Source organism: Emys orbicularis, chromosome 1 (genome assembly GCF_028017835.1).
Source record: "Emys orbicularis isolate rEmyOrb1 chromosome 1, rEmyOrb1.hap1, whole genome shotgun sequence".
NCBI classification, from domain to species: Eukaryota; Metazoa; Chordata; order Testudines; family Emydidae; genus Emys; species Emys orbicularis.
This window is the reverse complement of record NC_088683.1, coordinates 330290241-330313553: the sequence shown is the minus strand read 5'-3', so window position 1 is coordinate 330313553 and position 23313 is coordinate 330290241. Positions and strand designations below refer to the sequence as shown.

General features: G+C 43.5%; 1 protein-coding gene across 1 annotated transcript in view; it reads left to right on the top strand.

Moving 5' to 3' along the window:
* Window positions 1-7306: 7306 nt before the first annotated feature.
* Window positions 7307-23313, top strand: part of MPHOSPH8 (M-phase phosphoprotein 8) — a 42804-nt gene continuing 26797 nt past the window's right edge. Inside the window, exons 1-4 of the mRNA XM_065407059.1 lie at window positions 7307-7477; window positions 15640-15795; window positions 19035-19880; window positions 22131-22236. Coding sequence (XP_065263131.1) covers window positions 7307-7477; window positions 15640-15795; window positions 19035-19880; window positions 22131-22236 — 1279 coding nt within the window. The remainder of the gene's footprint in view (window positions 7478-15639; window positions 15796-19034; window positions 19881-22130; window positions 22237-23313) is intronic.

The window sequence follows — 23313 nt, the reverse complement described above, 5'->3', positions numbered from 1 at the left end:
CTTGGTCGGGGGCTCTAATGTACGCTTTCCCATCAGTGCCATTGCTTCACAAAGTCCTCATGAAGACCAAGCAGAACAGGGCCAAGGTAAACCTAATAGCTCCAGCTTGGCCTGGCCAGCACTGGTTCAGCACGCTCATGGACCTGTCAGTGATGACTCCGATCCCACTGCCCCTCTGGACGGATCTCCTGTCACAGAATCATGGCCAGCTCCTGCACCCGAATCTGGCAGCGCTCCACCTCACAGCTTGGTTGCTCAATGGTTAACTACTGAGGAGCAGGAATGTTTGGCCCAAGTCCAGCAGGTCCTGCTGGGGAGTAAAAAGCCCTCTACTAGAGTGACCTACCTGGCCAAATGGAAATGATTCATGTGCTGGGCCTTGGCCAAAGAGGTTAGGCCTGAGCAGGCCTCGCTGCAGCTGATCCTGGACTACCTTATGCATCTCAAGCTCCAGGGTCTGTCCCTTTCATCAATTACGGTCCACTTGACTGCTATATCAGCCTTTCACCCTCCATTCCAGGGCAACATGGCTGTTGCGGTGGCAGATAGGATGAAAGTTCGTCCAGTGTCCACCCAGAGAATTTCATCTTGGATCACAGCCTGCATCCGATTTTGCTATGATCAGGCAAAGGTGCCTCCACTGGTGATTGTAACCATCCACTTGACTAGAGCACAAGCCTCATCGGCAGCCTTCCTGGCCCACGTGCCAATTTCTGACATCTGCAGGGCCGCCACCTCGTCATCCATCCATACATTCACATCTCACTATGCACTTACTCAGCAAGCCCGAGACAACACTGGCTTCGGTAGAACGATGTTCCAAGCTGCACGTCTGTGAACTCTGAGCCCACCTCCAGGGATACTGCTTGTGTGTCACGTAGAATGGAATCGACATGAGCAAGCACTCAAAGAAGAAAAAATGGTTTCCTACTTTTCGTAACTGTTGTTCTTCGAAATGTGTTGCTCATGTCCATTCCATTACCCACCCTCCTGCCAGCAAGAAGGAACTAAGAGGGCATAGGGCCGGCGGCGCCTGATATACCATCGCATGAACGCGACACTACAGGGGGCGCCACAACCGGCCCTACGGATACCGCTAAGGCAAAAGTCTCCGACAACTGTGCATGTGGGCGCGCACTCATCTAGAATGGAATGGACATGAGCAACATATCCCAAAGAACAACAGTTACAAAAGGTAAGTAACCGTTTTATCTGAAGCTCCAGTCCTGCAAAGATTTATACTTGCTTAAATTTAAACGTGAGTAATCCTTTCAATGAAACCATGCATGTGCTTAGAGTTATGCCTCATCGAAGCCCTGCTCTCACTCCCATTGACTTAATTAGAAGCAAGCCCTATACTATTAATGCTATAATTTATTACTGTTGCAAGATTTCTGTTACTATTTGAACATGAGTGAGCTATTTATTTATTTTGCTAATTTTCTTGCATATATTAGTAGGTTCAAGCTGAATCCATACTGCAAGGGGAAAGTAAAAGAAATACTGACTTTGAATCTTCCATAGATTTTGTAGATTGTAGGTTTTTAAAATGATTTAAATAGGCATTTTAAAATTAACAAATGTTGATATGTAATCTGCAAGTGGTATCAAATTGATCAACTTCTACCCTGGAATGATAACCTTGAGTCCAAAATCCAAGGAGAGGAGTTAAAGACTTGTTAAAATGGAGAAGAAAAAGAGCACCTGTGTATTCCTGGCTCCATTTAAGTCAATGGCAAAACTCCCATTGATTTTAATGAGGCCAGAATTTTACCTCATATTGTCCAAAACTTACAATTCATAACCCGATGAAAGAAGGAAAAAAGGTACATTAACTGTGAAACCTGATTGAAAGTTCAGCTACAGAAGAGTGAATAATTCACAACCATTAGTCCTCAGGCCTGATCTGAAAGACTGAATGAAAGAACAAACATTTATGCCAAATTTGTCTCTGACGTAAAGGAAGTCTATAGAGTTAAGTAGGGATGAATTTGGCTGATTATCCCAGTATCTCTGCCTGAAGGAAAGATGCAGGTTAAATAGTTTTTAGTTAGAGTCAATACTATTTTCTATCAACTCATCTCCATTTTTTCATTCTTGGAGGGGTTTAAAAGTGGGACATTAAAAATTGGTAGGCTTTGCTGCAGTTAAAACATATTTATGCCACTTGCTACCTTCACAAGGAAACAAACTAGGATGCCAGTGCCTTAAGAGCAAGAAAGTCTGCAACAGGTAGGTACTTGTATAAAAAGAAACGCTTCTAAGTCTGTGGTTTGTGAAGAAGCTTTTGTAATGTAAACGGATGCACTAGTACAGACTGAAATAATAATATGAATAGAAGGTAAACTTTCCTTCCTTCATCTTCATTAACTATATTAATAGCAACACATAACCATTTCACTGATCATGATGCAGCCTGCACATGCCCATCTACAGTGCAACTAGACATATGTGGCACAGCCTGACATTCCATTAATTTGAATGACATGAATTCCATAGGAAACTACTGCTGGAATATATTAAAATCCCAACAGCAGTAAATGCAGTCAAAGTGGTTTCCCCCTACAGAAAGAGGATATCTCTGTCATTTCCCCCCTGACTCTTCTGTAGAAAACAAAGATATCTGACCAGAGCTGGGATTGTCTTTAAACATCACTAGATTATTTCCAGATGTAAAATACTACTCAATTTTAAAAAATGAACTGAAGTGCTTGTTAGATTCCTCCCCCACCCCTTACACAGGCAAACTCTGTATTTTCAAACCCCTCTGTGGAAAAAGCAGTGTATTGCCATTACTGCTGCCCAGTGCTTGTCAAGGAGTAACAGCAAAGAAATTGATGTGATCTTTGTCAATTTAGCACTGCTAATTCACTGAAAAAGAACTACGGCTAGCATCAGCTCAGGCAGGATCATCTGCTGCAGCTGGGAAAGGATTCCTCCCCAGTCCCCACCCAAACTTCTGATCCTCCCCATCACTAGTGAAGGACCACATTTATGTCTCTGTTGTATAGAGCATTACTCCTAGAGATACCCACCAGCAACAGAAGAGCAAACCAAATAAGGATCACAGCATGTTCACGCTAGTACTGCTGTCACTGTAGAAGCAGGGTGGCTGCCTAGAACCGTCAAGAAAGGGAGGATGGACAGAGAGATCCAACAATGGGGAAGAAAAAAAACAAACAAGGGGAGATGGGAAGGACAAGGAAATATATGAGAGGGAGATAGGTAGACTGAAAGCAAGGGTTAGCTGCATGTCTAGGAGAGCTCATATTAGCTTGGCACTAGCTTCTTGGGTGCATAGGGCCTATGACCACTAAAACAGCATACTCTGCCCACCAGTTGAGTCAAGCATCTTGTACCACCCTTATACAACCCCGTTTGACTGACTGAATGTGCAGCATTTACAAGCTAAAAAGTAATCTGTAGGCTGCCAAATTGTATTGTGATAATAATTTTACATTTATAATCCATTTTTCATTCTGGATTACTATTGATATAGTATCCTAAATCTGATGGGACTGTACATTAAAGTAATAAAATGTGCCTGCTGCAAAGAGCTTACAGTAGGGGTTTCAAATGATTTATAAACAATAATGCCCACCCCAAGCATTCTATAATAATGAGTCAAGACCCAAAAATCATGAGTTAGCTAAAAATAATAAAATTTGGTTTCTTTTTATTTGACTAAGGGGCTGGTCTACACTGAAAAGTTATATCAGCATAGCTATATCTCTCAGGGGTTTGATGTAGTTAAGACAATCTAACTTCTAGTGTTGACAGGCTGGGTTGATGAAAGAATTCTTCCATCTACCTAGCTACCCCTCGTGGGGATGTGGATTACCTACAGCAGGGGTAGGCAACCTATGGCACGCATGCTGAAGGCGGCACACGAGCTGATTTTCAGTGGCACTCACACTGCCCGGGTCCTGGCCACCAGTCCGGGGGGCTCTGCATTTTAATTTAATTTTAAATGAAGCTTCTTAAACATTTTAAAAACCTAATTTACTTTACATACAACAATAGTTTAGTTATATATGATAGACTTATAGAAAGAGACCTTCTAAAAACATTAATATGTATTACTGGCACACGAAACCTTAAATCAGAGTGAATAAATGAAGACTCGGCACACCACTTCTGAAAGGTTGCCAACCCCTGACCTACAGCAACAGGAGAATCCCTCCCATCACTATAGCAAGTCTACACTGAAGCACTGCTGCAGTGTATGTGCCACTAGAGGTATGCCATTGTAGCATTTTAATTACTCCTGAGGGAATTCTGCACTATCACACAAGTGTAGAATTAATGTCACCCCCAGATTCGCCCCCCCCCCCGCAGAATAATTGCTTCTGGTGGGGAGACAAAGGGAAACTGCAATTACACCTTTCACCCACCAGGGACTGATGTTGTGCCAGAAGAGAGGGCAGCTAGCTTACTGGGTATCCAGCCATGGAGAAGGAGGGGCAGAGGATGCCTTCCTCACAGCATTGTGCCCGTGGGACCAGGTGAGGAGGCATGGGATATGGGGGGTTGGACAGGGCAGGGCACAAGGGGCTGCTGGGGCGGCGGGGTCACACAGACTGGGATTCAAAAGTGCTAGTGGGGAGGACAGACTGGGCCAGGAGAACAGGAGCTAGTGTGGTAACATTGAGCCAGGGGCTGAATGGGAGTGGAGGTGCAGGGCCACATGGGGCGGGGAGGGAGGTGGCTGAGTGTGGCTGCAGGGACACATGGGAACAGGGACAGCTATGCCTGGTTGAATGGGGAGTGGGGGTGCAAGGCCACATGGAGATGGGAGGAAGTGGGGGTACAGGGCCACATGGGGACACGTGCGGCTATGCCTGGCTGAAAGGGTATGGGGGTGCAGGGACACATGGGGATGGGGCAGATGTGCTTGGCTGAATGGGAGAGGCACTGCATGGGGTAGGTTCCCCAACTCCCTAACAATCCCCCCCTTCCCCCCCAAAAATTGTTCCATACTTCTTTCACCCACACTCAACAACCCTCCAAGTTCACTTCTAGGCTTCTTCCCAGCAATTACTTCCCTCTCCCACCCTGACTCCCCCAAGCCTTTGCGCAGCTTCTGAGGGGTATGGGAAATACATTTATGTATTGTAGTTTAAATGAATTATTGCTCAAAGTTCTGTATTAATATGCCTAGTAAGGAATCTAGTTGTCAAAAAACATTCCCTGAATCTTTTTTTGTTCTCTGTATTGTTACAGACATAATTGCTGATAGGTATTTTGAAATAAATTACCAAATTAATTGAAACTGGCATGATTATATTGTGTTATTTTGACAAACAAAATACGCAGAATTTTACAGAATTTTTAAAATTGTGTGCAGAATTTTTAATTTTTTGGTGCAGAATTCCCCCAGGAGTATTAAGTGTAGACATAGCATAAGTGATTTCTGAGCTTTAGGGTACACTTGGTTCACATTTGCTGGCTATTCTCTGCAACGTGAAGGCTAATAAGGTTTTCTGGGTCTTATAAATGAAAATTGAGATTCTTAGTTTCAGGACCTAGGGCTATAAGAAGCACAGTAAATATTGTGAGACTCATATTGCCAATTCTATAGAAACTATGTAGAGAGATCACATCATCCACCCCTGAAATGAAGCCACTTCTAACATGAAACACAATAATGCAAATATGCAGTAGTTTAGGACATGAAGTGATAACACTGCGCTCATCAGCCTTTGCAGGTGATATGGGTGATGGATTGTACAGCATCCTAGATAAGAAGGTTCTGATCCTGATTGGGGTTGCTAGGCATTATTGTAATACAATACTAATAATCAATGTGGGCACAGAGGTATGCACAAGGGGGGGGGCAAATAGGAGCACAGCCCCCCACCCCCAATAATCATCTGGGGGCCCAGAACTCCTCCAGTCCTAAGGCTTCGGTGGCAGGGAGAGCGAGCTCCTCCTGCCTGGGGCTGCAGGGAGGAGAGTGAGCTCTTCCTGGAGCCAGGGCAGGGAGGGAGCAGGAGGGATGGAAGGAGGGAAGAGCGAGCTCCAGCTGGAGTTGGGGCAGGAGGGAGGGAGGGAAGACCTGAACATGCCCCCCCCAAAAGGGGTCAACGTTGAATTTCTGTGCATGCCCCTGTGTGGGCAGAAAGCAATTACTGTGGCTATTACGCTTGAGTTAATGTGACAGCTTTCATCTTTGCCAACACACTGGAGATTGCACTGAGGACCTCCAGAGATGAATAGATGAGTCGCTAGAGACTGAGTCAAGAAGCTGGTTTTGTAGGTGAGGCTGTAACAGACACACAACCTCTGTGAATTCAACCCTTTATGATCAAGATATTAAAATTGTGTCAAAACAATGGGACCTTGTGCGGGGCATTGAAGGAGAGGCCCTCTGAGATCAGTACACCACACCCCCCTTGGCTAGTATGTTCACATCCTGAAGGTGTTTATACTGGTCTGAAGCCGACCACCTGCAACAACCTGGTCAATCCTCCTCATAGCTGAAATGGCCAAGAGCTTCTCTGCTGCTGAGGCAAGTGACCAATGAAACCTTGAGGAAGGGCCATTCCAGTATCCTGCAGGTTGTGGCCAATTAGAACCTAGCCAGAGACCAATCCGGTTTGTGCTCTGGTATTTGCCCTGATGACGATGATGATGATGAAGCATCGCACATTTTTAACACTGAGGATCATTAACCATTGGAACAACTGACACGGGGTAGGGGTTCTCCATCTCTAGCAATTTTTAAATAAAGATCAGATGTTTTTTCTTAAAGATACGCTCCAGTTCCAACGGGAAGTCCTTGGCCTGCGTTACACGGGCGGTCAGACCAGACCAGCACCGTGGTCCCTCCTGGCCCTGGGACCCGCGCTTGGGGCGGACCGGGACGCAGGAGGCAGACAGCAGCGGTGTGCCCTGGACACTGTGGCATGGCAAGCGGCAGGCACTGAAGGGCAGGGAGGGGCCCGCTAGAGGAGGGGACAGAAATGCCACATCAGCCCCGCCCCCGGCTCATTGCTGGGGTCAGACAAACGGCCTCTGAGCGCCGCGCCGCCCCGCCCAGCCCACACGCTGCGGGAACTTCTCCCCCACCCCGCCCCTTTGCTCCTCTTCTTCTTATTGGCTCTTCCCTGCGGCGCTACCAATTGGCTACTTGGACCTGTCACTCTAAACGCTTAGCGGCCGCTGGGATTAACCCTGGGGGGTGGGAGGGGCTACGTTGCGTTTCGGCTCGCTGATTGGCCGCAGAGTTCGCGTCACGGGGCCACCCGCCCGGTTGTGGCTGTCGCAGCGCTTTTCGCTGTAGTCGCTTGAAATTCACCCCAATATGGCGGCGGCCGGGAGCGGGGAGGAGGCGGCGGCGGCGGCCGAAGCGGAGAAGGAGAAGGAGCCGGCGGCAGCGGGTTCTGTTAAGGCCGCGGGCGATGCGGGCGGCGAGAGCGAGGAGGAGGAGGACGTGTTCGAAGTGGAGAAGATCCTGGATGTGAAAACGGAGGGGGTGGGTGAATGAGGGGAGCCCCGGCCCGGGAATGGGGGGTGAATGAGGGGGGCCCGGGGATGGGGGGGTGGGTGCATGACGGGGGCCCCGGCCCGGGGATGGGGGTGGGTGCATGAGGGGGGCCCCGGCCCGGGGTGTGTGTGTGTGAGTGAATGAGGGGGGCCCGGGGAGGGTGTGAATGAGGGGAGCCCCGGCCCAGGGGTGTGTGTGGTGGGTGACTGAAAGGGGGGAAACCTGGCCCTGTGGGCTGAGAGGAGAGAGCTGGCCTGGCAGAGATGGGGGTAGGCAGTGTATGAGGAGAACTGGCTTGGTGGGGTAGTGAGTGGATGAAGGGAGACCAAGACTCTTCAGCTTTCCACCTGTAGCAGGAGCTAGCTGCTGTTGTGGAGCCTGCCCTGCTTGTTACCTCTTCCATTCATTCCCTTCTCTTTTCCTTTTCCCCAGAAGCCCCCTGACGTCCTCCCTTCTCCCACAGTGCCTGCCCCCGTGTCACTCTTGTCTCACCTCTCCCTTGGCCAGGCATTCCTCTGTTCTGCACCTGAGTCCTAGATCCCTGGCTAGACTAATGGTGAGGGGCTGTGAGGGAAGCAGCCAAACAGCTGATGCCTTCATGTGGGCTGGCTCCCCATCTCTTCCCCTCACAACACAAATGCTTTCATTTTCAAATGCTATAACCAAAGGTAGCAGGGCAGCATCTTGCATAGGCTTGAATTTGGGTTTCTGTTCTTTTTGTTTCCACCTTCATGGGCCACTTATAACTCAAGCTGCTTGAAGCTAATTTAAAATACTTTGCTTTAAGTACTTCATTTAGCATAACTGTCTCTACCCAGTTGATCAGTTAGCCTGGGATCTCAAGCTGGGAGAGTCAAACCCTTTCTTTATGGCTGTATGAAGTGGTGAAACTCTTCTGTGTAACATGGAATAAAGGCACAAAGGAGAATCATTTTTAAAGTGACACGGACAGAAAATTGTTCCTAAAATACTTTCATTTTTGAGTCCCAATCATAAAACCATCAAAGACACAGGTGCTGATATTTGAGGTTATATGGATTCTTGTGGGTCAGGTTTGTCTGGGGTGATTTTTTTGTTTTTGTTTTACTTGGGCTATAAGCCCATGAGAACAGTGTTGTATCTTAATACTTTTATTATATAACCTCTAATATAAAATATGGCTTTTTGTAGCTTTGGATGAAAGAATTATTAAAAAAAAAAATCATGTTGACAATTTTCCCGCGGTAGTTGCAGTGATAAAATACATTGTGAAAATACCCGTTTCCTGGATCAGTGGCTCACTGGGATAAGATTCTGACAAACGTGGTCCTTTAGGGCTGGTCCACACTGGGGCGGGGGATCGATCTAGGAAACGCAACTTCAGCTACGAGAATAGCGTAGCTGAAGTCGACGTTTCCTATATCGAACTAAATGTACTTACTTCGGGTCCACGCGGCGCAGGCAGGCTCCCCCGTCGACTACGCTTCCACCTCTCGGCGAGCAGGAGTTCCGCAGTCGATGGGGGAGCGCTTCTGGGATCGATCTATCGCGTCCAGATGAGACGCGATAAATCGATCCCAGAAGATCGATCTCTACCCGCCGAATTAGGCGGGTAGTGTGGACCAGCCCTTAGTGAATGTATTGTTTCAATGAACACATTGTTTAATCCGTCTTGAACTTCCAGTTGTTTCTGAATATAACTTAAATCATGTAATCATCAAAAGTATTCTAAGTTCTCACTGCTGTTGTATGAAGTTACTTTCCTTGTAGTGGTTTCTAGGTAGTTTTCATGGATCCATTTGGGATACAGAATCTCTCAGGCCAGGAATACAATATTGGAGACAGCAGGAATGTCTTTCACAACTTGTTAGCCTTTCTTTGAAATGCTGAGGTACTCTTAGGGCTTGTCTACACATAAGCTGCTGCAACTGTGCTGCTGTTGTGCTTCAGTGAAGGTGCTACCTATGCTGACAGGAGGGGTTCTCCTGTCAACCTAGCTCTGTTTACACAGGTGGTTAGGTCAGTTTATTTGCTTCACTCAGGGAAGTGGATTTTTTACACCCTGGAGAAATGCAGTTATACTGACTTAATTTCCTAGTGTAGACCAAGCATTAAGGTTTGTATCTGCAAGATACAAACGTGACTTAAGCAAAGAGCCCTGCTTTTGAAATTTATATAGAATATGATGGAAACTCTGAAGTGTTGTTGAGTATTATTCTGTGTGTTTTTATATAGGTCTAATTCTGCATCACATATAAAAAAAATTTATAGGCACTCTGATTGTGGAGAAATATCCAAAATGTAGAGGGAAAATTAAATAGTCCTTCAGATTAAAACTGAAGTGCAAAAGCTTCAAGACTTACTACATTTATGTGCAGCTTGTTGATCACTATCTGCCAGATCTGTAACACCTCAGCTTAACACAGAAGAGTTCTGGCTTATGGAGTTAGCCCTAATTTCTTGAATTTTTCTACTTAAAACAGCTAACTTTTTACTAACATATACCCCAGTGTAAGATGTATCTCCTTCTGAAGTAAGTGTTAACTTGCACCAAAACAAAATGTTCTTTCAAAGTATTGCATTGTTCAATATGTTTTAAGTTTGTGAGGGGCTTTAAAGAAATAGTGGGGGAAGGTTTTTTCTTTTGAAATACCTTGATAGTGTCCTTTTTAACTTGGAAAGGAAAATATTTCTCTCAAAATAATCTGACTTTACCAAAAAAAATAAAAAAAATTGAACATTTGAAGCTTATAACATTCCTAAATCTGAACAGAAAATGTTTTACTTTAAAATGTCAGCACTTTACCTGTTTTGCCTTTATTGAGTTGAGTTTCAACCATTTGTAACTTTTTTTTTTTTTTTAGGTTCTGGTCCTGCTAGCTGCTTTGCACAGGTGCAGGAGTTTGCAATGCAGAGTAGCTGACAAGATTTGGAAGCCTTAGATTGTAAACTCTTTGGTGCAGGGACGATCACTTACTACCCCATATATACTCGACCATAAGCCGGTTAGTTTATAAGCCTTTTGGGGAGGTGTACCTACACCGACAAGAGAACCCCTCCTGTCATTGTAGTCAGGGGTGGGCAAACTACGGCCCATGGGCTGGATCCAGCCCGCCAGCTGTTTTAAGCCAGCCCTCGAGCCCCCGCTGGGAAGCGGAGTCTGGGGCTTGCACCCCTCCAGCGCTCCAGCTGGAGAGCAGGGTCGGGGGCTGTTCCACGTGGCTCCCGGAAGCAGTGGCTCCTACGCACTCCAATGGCCCCCTCCGGCGCTCTAATGGGAGCTGCAGGGGCGGTGCCTGCGGGCAGGGCAGTGTGCAGAGCCTCCTGGCCGTGCCTCCGCATAGAAGCCGGAGAAGGGACATGCCACAGCTTCCGGGAGCCGCTTAAAGTAAGCACCTCCTGGAGTCTGCACTCCATAGCCTCTCCCCGCTCCCCAACCCCAGCCCTGATCCCCCTCCAGCCCTCTGAACCCCTTGATCCCAGCCCAGAGCACCCTCCTGCACCTCAAACCCCTCATCCCCACTCCAGAGCCCGCACCCCCAACTGGAGCCCTCCCCCCTGCACCTCACTGCCCCGCCCCAGCCCAGAGCCCCCTCACACACCCTGAATTGATTTCTGGGCCTACCCCAGAGCCCACACCCCCAACCAGAGCCCTCAGCCCCTCCTGCACCTCAACCCCAATTTTGTGAGCATTCATGGCCCGCCGTACAACTTCTATTCCCAGATGTGGCCAAAAAGTTTGCCGACCCCTGGTGTAGGTTGTGTCTCCACTGAAGCGCTAGAATGGTGCAGCTGCGCTGCTGCAGCATTTTAAGTGCAGATACACCCTTAGTGCGCAACACCAGTGGCTGCATGGCAGGCTAGAGTGCTGTAGATTTGCCCCCCAGCGTGCTGTGCACTAAGACTTCATATAGACAAACCCTATTTCTGTATTTTCAGTGTTGTAATTTCAAAAAGAAGCTAGCATTAAAGCACTTTTAGTTCTCTGAGACTCTCTGGTATGTATTGCTTAGTGCACTAATCACCTTAAAAAGAAGGGGAAAGCAGACAGGTGAACATTTTGGAAATTTGTTTAAAGAAACGTGACCCCCGCTCCCTCCCAGAAAAAAATTGGTTTTCAAAAAATCTTTGACAAAGTTCATCACAAGAATCTGTGCGGAAATTAAGTATTAAATAAAGTACTGTCTTGAATTAGGCTATGTCTATATTACATCACTTATAGTGGCACAGCTGCACTGATGCAGCTATACTGCCGTAATTCTTCCAGTGAAGACACTCTCATCGGCTTAATAACTCCTGCCTCCAGGAGAGGCAGTAGCTATGTCAGTGGGGGAAGCTCTCCTGCTAACATAGCGCTGTCTACACCGGCGCTTAGGTTGGTATAATTTACATTGCTTATAGGGTGTGGATTATTCACACCCCTGAGTGAAGTAATTTGTAGTGTAGACATAGTCTTAGACACTGACTTGTATAGAAAACAAATGGGAATAAATGGTAAGTGTTCAACTGTAAAAGATTAAGTGGGATGTAGCAAGGTTGTGTACTAGGTCTTGTGTTTAATATATTAAGGATCTGCAAAAGGGGGTGAACAGTGAGATGCAGAGCTTGCTGATGACAAATGTATTTAGAATAGTCAAGAGGAGCAAAATTTCTTTTGAAACTTCTCTCTCCAAAATAGTTGGAAAACAATGTAATTTTTGAGAACCACCGTTCACTTTCCCTCAAAAGAAACAAAATCCTCTTGCATCTAAAGTGCTTTAATCCAGAGCCTTTTCGGTTAGTGAAATTGTCTCATGTCATGGATATTCTGACATGGAACGTACTTAATAAAGAATTAAAATATGGTAACATAATTAATACCAATCAGCATGGTCTTATGGAAAATGGTCTTGTCAGACAGATTTGATATTGTTTTTTGGTGAGATTGGTTGATAATGGTAACCACATTTACAGAAGTTAAAGCATATTCTGTTAGACATCTGACTTATTCTGCATGATATTCTGATTTTTAAAAAAGTTTGCACGCTACAAAATCAATGTAGCACATATTAAATAGGTTAAAACTTGGTTAAAAGATTTCAAAATAACTAAATGAGGAGTCATCTAGTGGGGGTATTTCTAGCAGGATGCTCCAGGAATCTGTTCTTAGCCCAATGCTATTCAATATTTCTTTCAATGATCTGAAAGAAATAACAAAATCTCTGCTGATAGAATTTGCAGAGAATATAAATTGGTGGAATGGTAAATAGCAGTGGAGACAGGTCTCTTGGTAAGGTGGGCTCATTTGACCAACGTATGTTTTTAATACAACCAAATGAAAAGGCATACATCCAAGAACAAAGAATATAGGTTACACTTACAGTCCCCCATCCTTTAGCCTGGAATGCAGTGACACCGAAGAGAAGTTGGGACATGGTGTTGATGACCCATTGAACATGAGTTCCCAGTGATGTGGTGTACTTGATGGCTAGTATGATCTTGGATGTTCAATCGGGAATTTTGAATAGGAGTAGGGAGATATTACCTCAGTATATTAGTGAGACCATTACTGGAATACTGTGTCCATTTCTAGTATCCGGACTCCAAAAAGGATGTTAATAAATTGGAAAAGGTTTGGAGAAATACTAAAAGAATGATATGTGGTCTGGAAAATAGTCTTATAGTGAGAGACATAAGATGGCCAATCTTTTTCCTCCAGGAGGAGATTGAGGTGACTTAGGGATGTGCTTAGGCAGTTGGACGTCTTTAAATCAAGACGGGATATGACTTGAGTGCAAAACCCTGTTGGAGTACAGTTTTTGGTTTAAGCATTGCAGCTTTTTCACTTTTGAAAGTTCAGTATATTAGAAGGTGGTGCTGGTTGCAAATATAGCACAATTATTTGCTTATCTGTTTTGTGTTTGAATTTATGGTGTTACACCTCTACCCTGATATAACGCTGTCCTCGGGAGCCAAAAAATCTTACCGCGTTATAGGTGAAACCACGTTATATCGAACTTGCTTTGATCCATCGGACTGTGCTGCCCCGTCCCCCCGGAGCGCTGCTTTACCGCGTTATATCCGAATTCGTGTTATATCAGGTCACGTTATATCGGGATCGAGGTGTACTATAATGAAGTATGTTGGTAAGACCCTGCACTTTCCTTTTTCGGCAAGGATAAACATTGAAGTGTGTGGGGGGGGAGATCTCTAAAATCTGAGATTCTCCTAACAATTAGGAAACTAAGAAAAAAATGCAAAACATCTATTTTAGCACGATAACACTATAAAATGGGAAGAAAGTAAAGAATTAACATTTAAATAAAATAAATCATGACTTTTAAAATCTTTTTTTAACTTATTTTAGGGCTGTCAAGCGATTAAAAAAATGAATCACGCTCTGTTAAACAACAATAGAATACCATTTATTTTAAACATTTTTGGATGTTTACAACATTTTCAAATATATTAATTTCAATTACAACACAGAGTACAAAGTGTACACTGGTCACTTTAAATAAATACAAAGTGTACACTGCTCACTTTATATTTATTTTTTATTACAAATATTTGCACTGTAAAAACCAAAATTGTATTTTTCAATTCACCTCATACAAGTACTGTAGTGCAATCTCTTTATCATGAAAGTTGAACTTACAAATGTAGAATTATGTACAAAAACTGCATTCAAAAATAAAACAATGTGAAACTTTAGAGCCTACAAGTCCACTCAGTCCTACTTTTTGGTCAGCCAATCACTTAGACAAACAAGATTGGTTACAATTTTCAGGAGATAATGCTGCCTGCTTCTTGTTTACAATGTCATCTGAAAGTGAGAACAGGCGTTCACATGGCACTGTTGTAGCTGGTGTTGCAAGATATTTATGTGCCAGATATGCTAAACATTCGCATGCCCTTCATGCTTCTGCCACCATTCCAGAGGACACACTTCCATGCTGATGATGCTCATAAAAAAAATAATGCATCAATTAAATATGTGACTGTACTCCTTGGGGGGAGAATTGTATGTCTCCTGCACTGTTTTACCTGCATTCTGAATATATTTCATGTTATAGCAGTCTCGGAGGATGACCCAGCACATATCTGGCATGTAAATACCTTGCAACGCCGGCTACAAAAGTGCCATGCGAACACCTGTTCTTACTTTCAGGTGACATTGTAAATAAGCAGGCAGCAGTATCTCCCGTCAATGTAAAGAAACGTAGCGATTGGCAGAATAAGAAGTAGGACTGAGTGGACTTGTAAGCTCTTAAGTTTTACACTGTTGTGTTTTTGAGTGCAGTTATGTAACAAAAAAAAATCTGCATTTGTAGGTTACACTTTCACAGTAAAGAGTTTGCGCTTCAGTATTTGTATGAGGTGAATTGAAAAACGCTATTTCTTTTCTTTATCATTTTTACAGTGCATATATTTGTAATACAAAATAATATAAAGTGAGCACTGTGTACTTTGTGTTCTGTGTTGTAATTGGAATCAATATTGAAAATGTAGAAAAACATCCACAAATATTTCATAAATTTCAGTTGGTATTCTATTGTTTTAAGAGCAATTAATTGCAATTATTTTTTTTAATCATGATTAATTTTTTTAGTTAATTGTGTGAGTTAACTACAATTAATTGACAGCCCTAATTTATTTTTATTTTTTTACTCCACCCTGCTCTTCAATTCAAGTGCTTCTGGGCACATGTATGCTGCAGTGTGAAGCCAGGAAAGGAAAAAACTGAGTTCTTGTAGCAGACTTCATTCTTGTGAAGTTGAGTAGTCAATGTGTGTGTCCCATCACGGTATATCCTGATCTAGGAAAGTGATTTGTTCATCATTGTAATATGAAATTGCTAAATTTGTTTTGAGAAGCAGCAAAGAACTTTGGGCAAAACCAAATGGTTAACAGAAGTTTAGTGAACTACTGTAAGAAATAAGTTTTATACTCACTGTACTTAAAACCTCTTTCGTGTAATACTTCAAACTATGAGAACTATGAGAACATGTTTGCATGAATGATTATAGCAAAACACGGCTCATCTCACTTTTTAGGAATTAACATTTTCATCCTATAAAATGAGATTAGACTAAACCATTATACATTGAGATGCACAAGAGCAAGTCGATACTGTAGAAACCCCCCCCCCCCCTAAACTCTTGTTTTATAAGTTCTTTTTGCTCTCACAGGGTAAAATTCTGTACAAAGTGCGGTGGAAGGGATATACCTCGGATGATGATACCTGGGAACCAGAGGTTCATCTGGAAGACTGTAAAGAAGTGCTGCTTGAATTCAGAAAAAAAATTGTGGATAATAAGCCTAAACCCGTTAAGAAGGACATACAGGTATGTCTGCTTTCCCCTCACCTTCCATTAAAGATGGCTTTCCCTTTTTAGGCCTTATTTTCTGGTATTAAATGTTCCATGGAGTTGCGTGCAGACTCTAAAATATAATCAAAATTTCTTTGTAGTAGAGGCCTTTATTGTAATGACCATTGCTTGCTTGCTTGGGAGTTACTATTAATTAAAGCTTGGGTAAGATTACAAAAATCTCTTAAATTAGAAAAAAAATGCCATAAGTGCCCTTTTTGGCCAAGCTTATGCGGTCCTTACATTTAATTTGATGGCATTTCTCTGTATGTAATGTGATGTGATAACTTGTGAACCTAGCATCCGATCAATTCCAAAATTATTGGGAATGTGCAAGGCATCAGTGGCCAGAACCTTATTGATTTTTGGGGAAATTGGAAAACCAAAAGGCAAGAAATGGAAACCCTACCATCAGATTACTACAATCATTGTTTCAGGCACCTCTGCAATCGTATATAGTTCAAGCAGCTAGTTGATGACATCAGTTAATGCCTTTTGTGGCATAAAAATACTCCTGTTTGGCTTCTTTATACAGTTTAATATTTTGATGCCCTGAATGACTAATCACCCAGATAAATTGGGAGTGTCTGGCATGGGGGAAAGGGACTGGGGAGAAGGAGGTGAAATAAGGGTGCACACAGAGCTCCTGTCATAGGTGGTGGAGAATGGGGGACCCCCAAAGGGGGGGCCATATAGCTCTTGCCATGGTGGGGGGGGGGGAGAGAAACTGGGGCATGCAAAACCCATGGCAGCAGGGAGGTTGTGGGGCGTTACAGTGAATCCCTGAAAAAGAAGGGGAATGGGAGACGACAACACAGAGAGCTTGTAGGGGAGGATGGAAGGAACCTCTGGTTTGTGCAATAAACTCAGCCTATACAAGAAATGAAGTGTATGACCTGCTAGTATAGCTATCTTTTCTCCTAGAATAGTCATAAAAATAAAAATTTTTCTACATTTCAGTATAAAATAGGCTCTCCTATTGTTAGAGTAGTTTGAAAACATTCCTTAACACTTAAGTTTTGATGGGTATATTTTGCATCTGAACATTTAATCTTCTTTTAAAGCCTACTGTACGTTTGCATGCTTTCCTGCTGGTTTTGATATCCTTACACTGTAAGACTAGAGCAGGGGTCGGCAACCTTTCAGAAGTGGTGTGCCAAGTCTTCATTTATTTGCAGTAATTTAAGGTTTTGCGCGCCTGTAATACATTTTACATTTACAGGGGCCGGTAGATGGAACCCCAGACTGGCAGTGGGCTGAGCGGGGTCCCAGCTGCCAGCCCCGCTCAGCTTGCTGCCGGCCCAGGGTTCCGTCCATCCAGGCCGACAGCGGGCTGAGCAGGGCCGGCGGCGGGGACCCCAGGCTGGCAGCAGCGTGCCACAGTAAATCAGCTTGTGTGCTGCCTTTGGCACACATGCCATAGGTTGCCAACCCCTGGACAAGAGATTCATTTTGTATATTGGAATGCTTACTTCTCAGTCCATATTGTGAAACAAGGTTAACTAGATTTCTAAATATTTACATAGATTGATAAAGCAGTTATCTTCTGAAAGCTAGAATTACAGGTAGGAACTGTTTTTCTCATTAATAGTAACAGTTGTGTCTATACCAGTGGAATAATTGTAGGCACAGAATGCAGAATCTGATATCAGTCTTACCACCATTTTCTTCTGTCTCTTGTAGACGAAGCTTTTGCAGGGAGGGCAGCAGGAATGGAGACCATTATGGATAGTCTTTTTAGTTTAAAGCACTGCTCTGTTTTGCGCTATCTTTTTTTGTTGTTGTTGTTAAACCTCAGCCTTGCTATTATTATTTGTCTTAGACAGTTTTCTGCATCAGACAGGGAATGAATGTACCTTACCCAGATTCATCTCAAAGTTTAATTTTAAGCTCAATTTAGTTAAATGGTAAAGGGCCAGTCTAATCAACATTCAGCAGGCAGTTAAATGAAAATCTTTTTACCGTCCCCACACCCAAACCCTATCCTCTTCCAGTGAGAACTCTTTGCTCACTCATTCTTTGAAGCCGTACTTTCCCTCCCTGCCTTGTTTGAATGTTCTTTCCCCCAGTAATCCCTGGGATTTTTTCTTTGTTCCTGTTTAATTTATAGTAAGTGCAATGGATGATGGGCACATGAGTTTTGAAGAGGCTCTTGTAGGGTATGTCTATATTGCAATAACACCCTGCAGCTGGCCCATTTCGGCTGACTTGGGCTCAGGTTGCAAGGCAATAAAATTGCAATGTAGATGCTCAGGCTGGAGCCTCAGCTCTGGGATCCTCTCCCCCTTGCTGGGCTCCAGCCCACGCCCAGATGTCTATGCTGCAATTTTATAGCCTTGGGGCCTGAGCCCCGCAAGCCAAAGTCAGCTGACTCAGGTCAGCCCTGTCTGTTTTATGGCAGTGTGGACATACCCATGTGCTTTAAAATAACCTACAACAGGTTTCTTTGGAATCTTGTGCCTTACTTCTGGAGAATCAGTAGATCACCTTTGCAATATCAAGTTAATTAGACATGTCTACATTATGGGTGCTACAGCGGCACAGCTGCAGCTATGCCACTGTAGCGTTGTAATGTAGACACTTTCTACATTGACAGGGTGTTTTCCTCAGGGGAGGAAATCCACCTCCCCAAGAATCAGTAGCTAAACTGATGGAAGAAGCTAGTCATTTCTTCACTGGCAGTTAGGTCAGTCTAAACTTTAAGTGTAGACCAGGACCGACTCTTGAAGCAAGAAAGAGTCCAGAATCAAGTTTCTGCTCTATTTTGCTGCTCAACATAGCTACCCAGATACATCCTGCCTGTTTTTATTTTATTTTTCCTCCATGTGCCTGTTGATGCCACTTCTAGAGGTAGTAACTTGAGTAAGGGCTTGTCTACACAAATAATTCGTTCACAGCAAGCAGGGGGGTGAATTTCCCCTGCACTATTCTGCCATGGACTATCTGTTCCTGTGGACCCTGCTGGCATGCATTAAGTTTGTTAATGCACTTTGATCTAGTCCCGTTTCAAAGAGGACTTAGTAATGGTCAGCTAAAATGGGAATAACCACTACAAACTGCAGATGTATTTAAAAATTTGAAATCTTGCACTACCCTGGGTTTGGGCACTATGGATTTAAGCATGTAGAACACTGTTGTGCACTGAAATACATAAATAATAAAGTTTAATTGGGAAAGGAGGAAAGAAATGTTTTCTGTTTTTCTTCATTTTATAGAAGCTGTCTTTAAATGACGACTTATTTGAGGCAGAATCTGACAGTGACCTTCAAAGTGAAGCAAAAGAAGACACGTCACCAAAGAAGAAGAAGAAAAAATCAAAAGATGGCGAGGATAGAAGCCCAGATGATCTGAAAAAGAAAAAATCAAAGTCTGCAAAATTCAAAGAGAAACCCAGACTGGAACGTGAAAACTCCTCAGATAGTTTGATTTTAGATTCAAAACCAAAGAAAAGAACTTCAGAAACCAAGGAAGATTCAAAAGATCCTAAGAAGCAGAAGAAAGAAGATTCTAAAGAAATCAAGAAAAAGAAGGGAGAAATTAAAGATTTAAAGACCAAATGTAAAGAGGATTCTAAAGAAAATAAAAAATTGCGAAAGGAAAAACATGGTGACCTTCAGTTTGACTCCGAGTCAAGCACCCTAGATGATTCGTTTTCTCAAGTAGCTGATAATGAAAATTCAGACTTGTGTTCTGAGGGTAGAGAGGAGAAACAAAAGATAAAAAGTGGAAAAGAGAAATCTGAACAGGAAATTGTTATGAAGGATTCCATTGCTGACAGGCAGCCAGATGGGTCAGCAAGTACTGAAGAGGACAGCATTGAGCTTAAGGTTAAAAGAAAAAAGAAGAAACTTAAAAAGGCTGAAGATTACAAAGAGGAAAGTAGAAAAGTGGAAACAAAGGACACCTATTTGGAGAAGAAAAATATGCACAAAAAACAAAAAGCTCAAGAAAAGGCAAAAGCAGAGTTAGACAAAGTTTCACCTACACCTGCTCTAGTGCAAAAAAGTTTGAAATTGTGCACTGATGAAAAAGGACGCAAGTCGACTGATTCAGTTGGGGAGGTAAGCAGTGTTATGAAATTTAAAAAACAAAGTTTAAATCAGACAAATATTATGCCAGGGACATACTTCAGACACCTCAAAAGCCTACTGTTTCTGATCGCAAAGACAAAAATATAATTGGGAGAGTTAATGAGGATAAAATGAAAGAGAAGCCCACTGCACACTCTATAGGGGAGACTCTGTTTGAAAAGTTTTCCTTGTATACTGAACATAATAAAGAAGGGAGCATGTTAGGAGAGAAGCGTGTCTCTAAGTGTGATCTGAATCTGGAGGACATGTCAAAGGAAAGAGGCAATTTATCAAAGGTAATCCTAAAACTGTTCAAAAAGTAAGTGTATATTAAGTTAGCTTGTCTTTTTCTTCTGTTTAGTCTTCAGTAGAGTATAAACCTCTCCATGGGGGGAGGGATAGCTCAGTAGTTTGAGCATTGGCCTGCTAAACCCAGGGTTGTGAGTTCAGTTCTTGAGAGCGCCACTTAGGGATCTGGGGCAAAATCAGTACTTGGTCCTGCTAGTGAAGGCAGGGGGCTGGACTCGATAACCCTTCAGGGTCCCTTCCAGTTCTAGGAGATAGGTATATCTCCATATATTATTATAGGCCCTAACTTAATGAGTTGCTGGGGCGTGCTTGAACCCTGCTCTGCCTCAGGCCCTGTCCCCACTCCACCTCTTCCCGCCCCCTCCCCCTCCTCTTCCTGCCCCTGCAGCTGATCTGCGGTGGGAGGGAGTGGGAGGAGCTGATTGACAGGGCCGCTGGTGGGCAGGAAGTGCAGGGGGAGGAGGCGCAACCTGCAGTGCTGCCAGTGGGTGCTTAGCACCCACTGTTTATTTTCCGAGGGTATTCCAGCCCCAGAGCACCCATAGAGTCAGCGCCTATGAATCTCTCCATCTTCCTTTTTTCAGTTGTTTGAGAACTGGTTAGATTTCATTCTAAACAACCCTTGTACTATCTATTTTAGCCACTTGTCCGTTACCTTGCATCTCTGACCACCTTTAGTTTGGCATTCTTCCCCTTATTTTATAGTAAGGCATTCAGCCACCTAGTGAGTGTCCAGTCATTATCACACTATGAAGTGTTCTTATATGGTATGGCTAACATGCCATCTCTGTGTTTTTAAGTATACCATTACTGTAATTTCTGTATTTTGGTATCTAACTAGGAATTGGAATCCTGAAATCACTTATAAACCCGAGTCTCCCAAATAGCTGTGCAGGAGGCTTGTCTTGCTAGAGTTTCTTTTAGTTATTTTTAGATGGAATGTAGACAATATAGAATAAAAATCTGAAATTAAACATTTAAGACACATACGCTTCAGATTAATCTCAAAACATTTCTGAAGCAGTTTGTGTTTCTTTGATTTGAAGTACTATTATGTTCCTAACTGAGCACAAGATTATATTTTAAGGAGGATCTGGGGTAGAAAAGGTAAAGAATAAGTGTACAGTATTGGGGGAAAAACTAAAATGGCCTTCTATAAAAAATGCTATTGAACAATGTAATGTTGTTTAGCTGCCTGAGACCACTGTATTGCTGCTTGCAGTTTGTGCACATAGCAAGATGTGAATGTTTTCATTGAGTAATAGCAAGATCTTTTTGTTACCCGTGGCTTCCATCACACTTTCTGCTCCCTACAGTTTGTCCTAGTTTTAGACATATCACAAGAAGGGAAACTGTAAGCTCTTTGAAACAGAGACTTTGTGTATTATTTGTGCTAGAAAAGCACTTAGCATACTTGGGGTATTGAAAGAACAAGAAATGTGGATGCTAATAGTTTCTAGTCTCTCCCATTATAAAGTCATCGTAGTATAATTCACTGTAATGCTAGTATGTCCTTATTCTGTCCTTGTGTATGTCCAAACTCTGCTGCTTAAAGCATTGATTGAATAGTGCTAATTTTGGTGGTAATTTTATCATGTGAACATCTGTTCAATAGGAACTGGACTAAGGGCACTAAACACCTTTTATGTAAGTTTATGTACAGATCAGATGACTTTTATTCACTAGCAACCTTGTCTGGATTTTAAATCAGCAAATCAAGTGTGAAAGGCTTTGTTTCCCACTATAGGTCACCTGTGCTGTTCACTCTCTTCATTTTATTATCACCCTGCTCTCCACACTAAATTAATTACTAATGTTAGTGATGGGTCTGGCAGAGAAATGCAGAACTCTGAACTTTGGTTCTTGGCATTTGAAAACTGGTCATTTCAATTTAATATAGCATAGCACTTTAATTTTATCTTTTGCCTTCAGTACCAGGAAAAGGAAGTAAAGAAAAATGAAATAAAAGAAAAACCTCAGAAACGATATGACTCTGAAAAGGAAGAAAAAGGCAGAAAAGAACAGAAGGGATTAAAAAGTAAGTTATAATCCAGGCTTTTGCACAGTTAGAGAACAAAGAGCTTTTAGATCAGTGGTCACCAACCAGTTGATTGCAATCGACCAGTCGATCCTGGAGCCCGCAAGAAGGTATTTCTCTGAGTACGGCCCCCCCAGCCTCAGGAGGGGAGGCAAGGCTGCTGGCACTGACTGCCTGTGCGCATTCAGCAGGGAGCTCCGTGGTGGGGGATTAAAGCAATTGGCTAACCAGCTGCCAAGGGGAGTTGGGGCTGATGCCTGTGAGCATTGAGGAGAAAGCGCTTCCTTGGCTAGGAGCGCAGACGGAGTTAGACGACAGCCCAGACCATCCCCTTTACAGGGCTTGGGGTCAAGCAAACAACCTCCACCAAGCCCCATGGCACGCCTGCCCATACAGGCTTTTCCCCTGGGCCACCAGCCTGCGGGGCAGCCGTCCTGAATGCCAGGGGGCACTGAGGGGGAAAATGCAAAGCCCTGCTTCCCGCAAACCCTACAGGGGGTTTCTCCTTTGCCTGGGTGCTTGCTCAGGAAGGAAGGCGGTCGGGGGAAAGCAGAGAGTGCTGACTTCATTCTCCCTCTGGAGTTGGGGAGCCTGCATGAAGCGCTGGTCAGATTTGAGCACTTGGCTCTGACAGATGAATGCAAAGAAACAACCAAGCTCGAGGGCCCTTTCATTGAAGGTCGTTGGGTTTTAGTTCTCTGTTAAATTTACTGAAACTTTATTTCTTCTTTGCACATTGAACTGGGGTAGAGACAGGCTCCAGCGTGACCAATCTTATCCTCACAAAGTACAGAGGTGCACTCTTCCTCTTTCCTAATAACCAGAAGGCGCCATAACTCATGACACCTTTGGTTGCAAGTGCAGAATTGGGAAAAAAGAAAAGCTTATCGTGCGTGGCGTGCATGTCTACTGCTCAGAAGTGTCAGACTACAGTTGTAGCTAGTGCTCTCCTCTTCTCTTTTTATAATTAAAAAATACATACCTAGCTAGCGTTAACAATGAATTACAAACCCGGGCCATCTAAAAAGAAACCGAAAACCTACAACTTCCATTTGGAATGGAAAAATGAATTTTTGT